Raw genomic sequence first — 8,404 nt, 5'->3', positions numbered from 1 at the left:
TCGTTTTTCCATTTAAATTCAAAATAAATATTAAAATAAAACACAGCAAAAGTCTTTCTTGAGCCCCACCGAACTGTTCTCCCTCTCAAAGTACTTTTACTTTGTATTCATTTCTTTACATTGATTCTACATGTATGGAAAGATATTTCCTTGTTGTCTTCCTCATTCAAATCTAAGCTTCATGTTAGTGAAGATTGCTTCATTATTTTTTATGTTTGGGCCACTACATGATACCAGTGGGTGCTTAATAGATTGCTGGTTAATTGACTGGAGGAAATCATATTCTAATTAATATCTTTTCTTATCTTCTTTTTTTTTGCTTTTTTTGGAGGGCAATTGAGGTTAAATGACTTGCCCAAGGTCACACTGCTAGTTTTTGTGTTAAGTGTCTGAGGCCAGATTTGAACTCAGGTCCTCCTGAATCCAGGGCCGGTGCTCTATTCACTGCTCCACCTAGCCTCCCCTTATTAATATTTTTCAAACAAAAAAATATGCAGTTTTCTGGGATCCAGAAGATTCAGCCAAAGCCTTTCCCATCAGAGATTTGGATCAGATGATCATTAAGGTCTCTTCCATTTGAAAATCCTGTGATTCAATATCAAGTAAACACAAAGCCCAAAGTACTGTATTTGCCATGGTTTTGCCCTCCTTGTCTCCTCAGCAGGGTCTTGTTGGAAATAATTCTTCAGTCTTATCAACAATCCAAAAAAGTAAATCAAAGAAATAAGCAAGCTGATCCTAAAATATTTGTCAAATTATTTTTATTGAAGGTGAGTTAGAGAGGGAAAATTATAGCCACTTGCAGATTTAGCATTTTCCATCATGTTTGTAGCCAATCTGTCCATTCTCTTCCCTAGAAGAAATAGATATATATTTTTTAGATACAAAGCCCATCTCATCATATGTCAGTGAAGTTTTCATAGATCGCCTTTGAATATCAATAGGCCCTAGGTTCCCTAGTCTTCTTCCCTCTGCTACTACTTCTCCTCATGACTCCCACCCTACAGCTTTTCCTAGTGGGTAGCATGCTCTAGAGGAAAGAGGACTAGGCTTGGTATTGTAGGTGTGTGGTGCTATACATTGGCATGGGTTGTCTCCATCATAGTGAATCTGGAGTAAAAAGCGTAATCTGAGTAGAGACTGGATCACCAGTTATTAAAATATGACAGAGAGATTCTTTTGAATAAAAACTTAACTTGTGGAGTTTAAAAGAAAGCAGTATCCCTTACCATTCAGTCCCATTTCTCCCCTCCGTTTCCCAACTTCCAGAATGCAAAATGGTGTGTATTTATACTCACATAGCTGCCTTGCAGAATTCACAGAGGTTCTTGTAGGTCTGGCCATTTGTGCCACACACTGGTTTTTTAATATTGGGACATTGAGTGTTTTCTCCTGGGGCTGTTGCCTGGAATTGTTTGCACTGGGCCTGTAATAGCAAAACAATATTTTCAGGATGGCCACGTGGAGCAGTGAGTAAGAGTGTCGGGAGACCTGGGATTGGTTCCGGCCTCAGATACTTGGCACCCACACAAAAATAACTGGCCGTGTAACCTTGAGCAAGTTACTTAACCCCGATTGCTTATTAAAACAAAACAAAACAATATTTTCAGTTCTGCACCCAAGAAGATATTAGGAATTGGAACTAGAGACATTTTAGTAATAATTTAGTCTTTAACCATTCCATTTACAAAATGGGAAAGAGAGATCAACAGAGAAATTGTCCAAGACTACCAAGACTATAGAAGTAGTTAGAAGAACCAGGATTTTAAGCTAGGTTTTAATTAAAACCCAGGGTTCTTTCCACTACCCCATAGCTGGCTCCCCATAACAGGTACCAATAGATGGAGACCTGGTTTACCCTCTGCTTGCCTACCTCTATAAGTTCACTTACCCTCAAACCACCACAGGGGACAATTCTTTTTACAGACTCAATAAATTTGCAGTATGATTAATTACAATTAGCATTTAGTGAGTGTTTGTAGATCTTAGACTTCCCTGGGAAAGTTTCATAGAATTGTAAACTCTTAGAATTGGAAGAGACAGTAGATGGTAGAAGCCATCTAGTCTAACCAGTGCTGAGTAGGAATACCCTCAATTCTAGCTCTGATATGTTCTCTTTCAGCTTCTGACCTCCAAGGAGGGAGAACTCGTTACTCTCTGAGGCAGCCCATTCCACTTTTGGAAAACTCTCATTGTTCCCCTTTCACAGTTATTGTTACTCTTAGCCCCACCCTCTTGGGTCAAACAGAAAAAGTCCAACTCCTTTTCCTCATGAGAGTCCTAAATGACAACCACTAGACCCTTCCTCTGTGACCCCTACATCTTCAGTTTTTCAGGCTAAACACAGACAAACCCCTTCAATTGGTTCTCAAATGATATGGTTTCTACACTTTTCACCATTTGTGATTTCCCTACTCTGGTTATGTCCAAGTTCTGTGTTCCTCCTAAAATGTGACACGTAAAATTAACTATATGCATAATTGTTAATGTTATCTGGCCCACACAGATAATGGAAGAAAAAAGGACAATACTGGACGCATCCACAAACTGAGGTCCAGAGAAATGAAGTATCTGGCTCAAGGTCACAAAGGCAATAAATAGTAGAATGCCAATATGAGTTCAGGTCTTCGGAATTTAAATCCACATCTCTTTCCAAAACACAATTCATAGCCCAGGTGAAAGGGTGAGAGTTAAAAAGGATAAAGAGTTAAGAAGGTTGTAAGGAAGTGAGTGAATTGTGTTGTGTGTAGAACTGTGAGTCTCATGAAAAAAAGGAGATTTAAAATAGCTGTTGCACTGCTGACCAAGTAGAGATACTTCAGCATGAATTGAGGGTAGTTCTTTTCACAATAATATTTTGTATCTAAGAGCAATAGACACAAGGGGAGAATATTACAGTTCAGTCCTGAGAAGAACCGATAGTTCTGGACTAGTGTTGGGGTTGGGGCTTGGTCAATGATTAACTATATGTAAAGGACTATCACCAGCCCCCAGAAGGCAGAACTAGGTGCTGTGGGTGGGCACTACGTGGAAACAAATTTAAGTATATCTGCAGGACAGTTCCATTCAACAGCAGGTAATAAAAAATTTATTTCAAATTTAAGACTTTCTCCCTTTGGCAGTGACTTGTAGTCACTTTGAAAAAGATGAAATTCTATAAAGAGATTCTACAATCTCTAAGAAATTCTATAAAGAGATAAAAATGATGGGGTCTGACTTCAGATTGAAATGTATTATTTTTCACTTTACTTTTTGTTTGTTTTTTTCTTTTGGACTGTGTCCTTTCACATGACTAATACAGAAACTGGTTTTGCATGATTATACATGTATAACCTATGTCTAATTGCTTACCATCTGATGGAGGGGAGAGGTAAGGAAAGGAGGAAGAAAATCTGCAATTCAAAAAAATTTTAAATGAATGCTAAATTTGTCTTAACATGTAATTGAGGGAAATATTATTTTTTTAAATTAAAACACTAAGTAATATTTTTAATTAATACACTAAGTGTAAGGTTTCAGTAGAGTTCCATGAATGAGTAATTTCCAGAAAAGGAGAAACAGAGTCTCTGTGGAAAGAACAATATTTTTTTATTCTTATGCCTACAGTAGTATTAAAAGAGTTTGTGCAGTGATATGTTGTGGCTTATGAAAAAGCAGGATGAGTCTTATAAAATAGACCATCAAAGCTAAAACAGACCTTTAGAACCCAGACTATTACATGTTAGTTCTGAAGGCTTTCTTAGATCATTGAATGTTGAAAGCAGTAGGGACCTAGAACCTAAATCAGAGAATGTTCAAGTTGAGAGATATCTTAAAACCTAAAAATATAGAATTTTAAAGCTGGAAAATACCTTACTGTATAAGAGAATATTCAATTAATATGCTATTTTCCAAGGGTAACTGACTTAAATATCATCCCTTCTAGTAAGCCTTCCTTGGTATTCTCCAGTCAGAAGGTACCTTTTCCTCAAAATATCTTGTTCTTCTAAATTAATTTTCATATTCTCCCTTGTTGGCAGAACTATGCATCCCTGTCTTATTCTCCTATGATGAGATTATAATTTTCATAAAATAGGGACCTGGCCTCATGCTTCTATGTGTCAACCCCAAGTTCAATGAGTTCATTCAAATAAGCTTGGATCATCCAAATGACAAACCAGTTGCAGGGCCAATGGATGATTGGTCATTTATCTTCTGCCTTGAAAGGAATGAAGCCTCTAACAGAGAGAGTAGCACATACCTGATAGCCTCCTTGACTTACAGCATCTGAAATTAAGGAAACATCAGATATTTATGAGATACTGACTATGGTTTTGGAGAATCACAGAATGTCAGAGTTAGAGGAAACAATGTGGAATTCAGAATATCTGAGCCAGAAGGTTTCCAAAGACCAATCCTATCTATTCATTTTAGAGATGGACAACGTGAAATCCAGAGAGTATGGATTCGGGCTTCATCAAATTCACTTTAATGAATGAACCCTAGCCCTGCTCTCTTCTTACTTGCCAGTCAGTTGTTTCAGTCATCTCTCATTCTCCATGAGCCAATTCGAGGTTTTCTTGGCAAAGATACTGGAGGGTTTTGTTATTTCCTTCTCCAGCTCAAAAGATTAAGTAACTTGCCCACAGTCCCACAGACAGTTAAGTGTCTGAGAACAGATGTAAATCTAGGGAGATGAAACTCCTTGAGTCCAGGCCCAGAAATCTATCCATTGTACCAGCTAGTTTCCCCATTACCACTATTTAAGCAAAAGAGTGAAAAATCAACCATGGAATAAGGAATAAGTTTTTAGAATACAGGTCTATGAAAATTATTCCAATAATTGACTCTTGGAAGACTCAGTAAAATTGATAAACTAGGCCACTGTCAATAAATGACAATAAGTCATTTACACATGGCTATAAAGTGCTCAACCCTTGTAACAGCCCTGCTTTGCTAATACATGTATTATTTTCCTCAATTCATAAAAGAAAACTGAGACCCGGAATGGAGAAGTGACATGTACAGGACCATGGAGTAAGTTTATCACAGAACAAGACTAGAATAAACCTAAGGTTGAAAGTGATTATCTAGTCCAATCCTCTCGTTTTACAAATGAAGAAATCACAGCAGACCAAGTGATCTGTGTAAGGTCACAGTATAGTAAATGTCAGAGGTGGCCTTTGAAGCCAGGTCCTCTGACTCAAGAATATGTTGTTTTTCCCTCACACCATGCTGTCTCCCTGCCTCTTTGGACTGCCAGTGAAATTCTCTCCCTATTACACACTGCCACACATTACTGAGTTTAAAAAACACTCTTCCAGACATTCTAAGTCTTTGCAAAGGGCTTCTTTTCATATGAAACTGTATCTGTCTTCATTTTCCTTATGTAGCTAAGTGGCAATCATGTCGATATTGTTTATAATACGCTCATGGGAGCAAATAATCTATATGCATTCTTGTAGTGTGATCTCATAGAGCAAAAGAATCATGAGATTGTTCTGCTGTACAGAGACTCTCATATCACAGTCCTAAAAGAAGGCTCATGTAGTATCTAATACATCATTTACCCAAAGCATTATTGTCATCCCTGATCATCAGTCATGCCATTTTGGATGGTATTTATATGATGACAACAGACTCCCTCTTACTGGGCAAATAGTCTATTTTTTCCCAAGAAGAAAGCTTACTTTCTGAGGCAATGTGGAACACCGTGCAAAACCCTGGATATGGAGACTCCCAAATGGAGTCATAAAGAGTCAAGCATGACAGAAACAGCAAAACAGCAACTTCCTGACTCCAGCCATAGCTCGTATTTCTCTGAGGACAGATTTGAACTCAGATCTTTCTAGGCTCAGCACTCTATCCACTATGGCACCTAGCAGTCCTCAGACAAATATGAGCTGTGTAACGCTGGGCAAGTCACTTAATCCTCTTTGCCTCAGTTTCCTCATCTGTAAAAATGAATTGGAAAGGGAAATGGCCAACCAGCTCAGTATCTCTTCCAAGAGAACTCCAAATGGAGTCATGAAGGGTCAGGCATGACAGGCACAAGAAAGCAACAACTTGCTGACTCCAGGCCCAGCATTCTATCTGCTTCACTGTCTAGCCCTTATCTGCTGCTTACTTGGTTGGTCCATAAGGTCCATAAGCCCATTGCTGGTAGAATTGAGAAATAAAAGATCTCACTCACCCACAATTAAGAAGGTGCAGGTCAAGTAGAGCAGAATCATTGAACTACGTGAAGAAGTCATGGCAATGCGGGGTGACTGGTCTGTTGAGAATTCAGTGGTGTAGTGCCTGCCTGAGGCCCCCAAGTGGCTTTATAAGGGGATCCAGGGATACACAGCCAAATGCTCATCCACAGGGCAGGCAGCCAGATCCTCCACCCTAGTGATGAAATCAACTTTTGCAGTCCTCGCAAAGAGAGTAACCAGGAACTAAAAGATGCTTGCTCCAGGGATGTTCTGTGCAGGCAGGTACACTCATTACACTGATACCTCCACTCAAATACATCTCCAAACATCAGTTTCCATATCACACACCCTGAACTCAATGTCTAACTGTACTTAATGAAGGGCACACCCAATTCATTTCCCTGAACTGTGCATTTTTAGGGAATTTGATCCAGTGAGTTCAGGGAACTCTCTTATTGTGGGGCCATGCCCACATCATTTCTCTGACCACAACCAGAGAAGAGAACACAAGGATTTTTAAGTTTCACTTTCCCCTCTGAGGCAAATGAACCCCACTCATCCTGTAACTTTTAATTCCTTTTTACTCCCATGTAGAATCTAGGTCTCCCTCCCCATAGCAAAATCTCTCATCCCCAAAACACAATCTTACCTTATATAGCTAGGTGGCACAGTGAGTATAAGACTTGGCCTGGAATCAGGAAGACCTGAGCCCAAATCTGACCACAGACACTTACTATCTGTGTGACCTTGAGCAAGTTATTCTGTCTGCCTCAGTTGCTTCAACTGTACAATGGGGATAAGTAACAGCCTCTACCTCTCAGGATCATCGTGAGGATCAGATGAGATAATATTTGTAAAGCATGTAGCAAAGTGCCTGATGATTAGGTGTTATATAAATGTCAATTGCCTTCCTTTCTTTTTCTTCTCAAACTTCCTTCCCTCAAACTGGGGTATGGTGATCCCCTTGGCCTCACAAGAATCTTACTCCCCAGAATTTCTATTTGCCTGCCTCCCTTACTCCCTCAGCATCTGATCCATTCTCTTGCAATGTGACATCCACATTAAGTGTATGATTACTCCCAACAAGAGGCCCTAAAAACATCCCTTTCCCTTTTCTCTTCATTAATTCTCTTCCCTTCCTATCTGTTCTAATTTTATTCTTTGATTCATGATGATTATACTCATAGATTCTTTTTTCTTGGTTTCTGCATTCCTTATGGAATTAAAGCTTCCAAAATATGTATTGATTTCCCTCTTCTAAATAATTTCTATTTTATTGTCCTATAGATGTTGCCCCCTCTTCTGTTTTCTGTTGTGCCTCACCCTTAGAGTTATAATTCGTATAGGAGATTCAGAGATCAGAAGCATTGCCTTGTGATAGAAATTTTCCGAAGTCCCTCTTTATGGAGATCATTTCTTCCTCCCTGATCTCCCCTTGATCATTTGATTTCCCATTTGCCATGGAATCTTTTTAATGGGTCCATGTTCTTCTATCCTTCTGGATCCTGGTTATCCCCAGGAGCTCTGATTCTCTGTCAGCTGATGCAGAATGCTGTTTGTGGAAATAAAACACTCTTGCAAAGGTATTATTCTCTTTCTTAGAACTGAATCCTTGCAGAACACAATCACTGTAATATCCCTGTCTTCCACCATTGAATCTCCCCCCAAAAGAGGGTTCTTGGGTGAAATCTCTTCCACCACTGTATTAAGATAGTTCTCTTTCTTTCCTCCCATTTTAATTCCTCTCTTTACCATCTGGAATATTATCCTATAACGCCTTTTCTTCCCATGAGATCACAAGAGTTATTGTCCCTTCATTGTTTTAACATTGACTTGATTAGGGTATATTACACAAATGCCCTCAACACACTACCCCCCTCTCATCTTTCATGCTTTGTCTCACTATACAATTTAGTCTCACAAAAAAATAAAAATTAATTCACTTGTGGAAGTTGGGTAGAATGCTTTAAACTATAGTGTTTCTGGTCTGTTCTTCCATCATTTCTATTTAATTTCCACTTTCACATTTGTCTTCGTGTATTTGTAGAAATAAAGATCTTGTTGTGTTGTTCTGGTTGTTTTTGTTTGTTGTTATTTTTTTTTAATCCCATAGAGGCAGCTAAGTGACAGCGCGTAGAGTGCTGAACTTGGACTCAGCAAGACCTGAGTTCAAATCTAGCTTTACTTACTAATTATGCAATTATGAGCAAATCACTTAAAATCTTTGT

The 8,404-nt window shown here is 38.8% G+C and overlaps 1 protein-coding gene across 1 annotated transcript; it reads right to left on the bottom strand.

Moving 5' to 3' along the window:
- Nucleotides 1–744: 744 nt before the first annotated feature.
- Nucleotides 745–6,374, bottom strand: LOC138172486 (serine protease inhibitor Kazal-type 12-like). Its single transcript, XM_069102258.1, has 4 exons — nt 6,173–6,374; nt 4,241–4,266; nt 1,299–1,426; nt 745–853 (listed from the first exon to the last, which is right to left on the bottom strand). The coding sequence occupies exons 1-4, from the start codon at nt 6,231–6,233 to the stop codon at nt 808–810; spliced, it is 261 nt and encodes an 86-aa protein (XP_068958359.1). The 5' UTR covers nt 6,234–6,374; the 3' UTR covers nt 745–807.
- Nucleotides 6,375–8,404: the final 2,030 nt, after the last annotated feature.

This window comes from Petaurus breviceps, unplaced genomic scaffold (assembly GCF_028583685.1).
Source record: "Petaurus breviceps papuanus isolate PSGF00001 unplaced genomic scaffold, PetGlider_PUasm1.0 551, whole genome shotgun sequence".
In the NCBI taxonomy this organism is placed as follows: Eukaryota; Metazoa; Chordata; class Mammalia; order Diprotodontia; family Petauridae; genus Petaurus; species Petaurus breviceps.
Note: the sequence above shows the minus strand (reverse complement) of the source record. Positions and strands in the feature narration are given on the sequence as shown.

Bases quoted from the DNA above. Each gene is read 5' to 3' on its own strand.
- LOC138172486 (XM_069102258.1), bottom strand. From the start codon at position 6,233: ATGACTTCTTCACGTAGTTCAATGATTCTGCTCTACTTGACCTGCACC. The intron at 4,267-6,172 runs GTGAGTGAGATC...CCTTAATTTCAG, and splicing joins CTGCACCTTCTTAATTGTGG to ATGCTGTAAGTCAAGGAGGC. The intron at 854-1,298 runs GTGAGTATAAAT...TATTTCTTCTAG, and splicing joins GAATTCTGCAAGGCAGCTAT to GGAAGAGAATGGACAGATTG.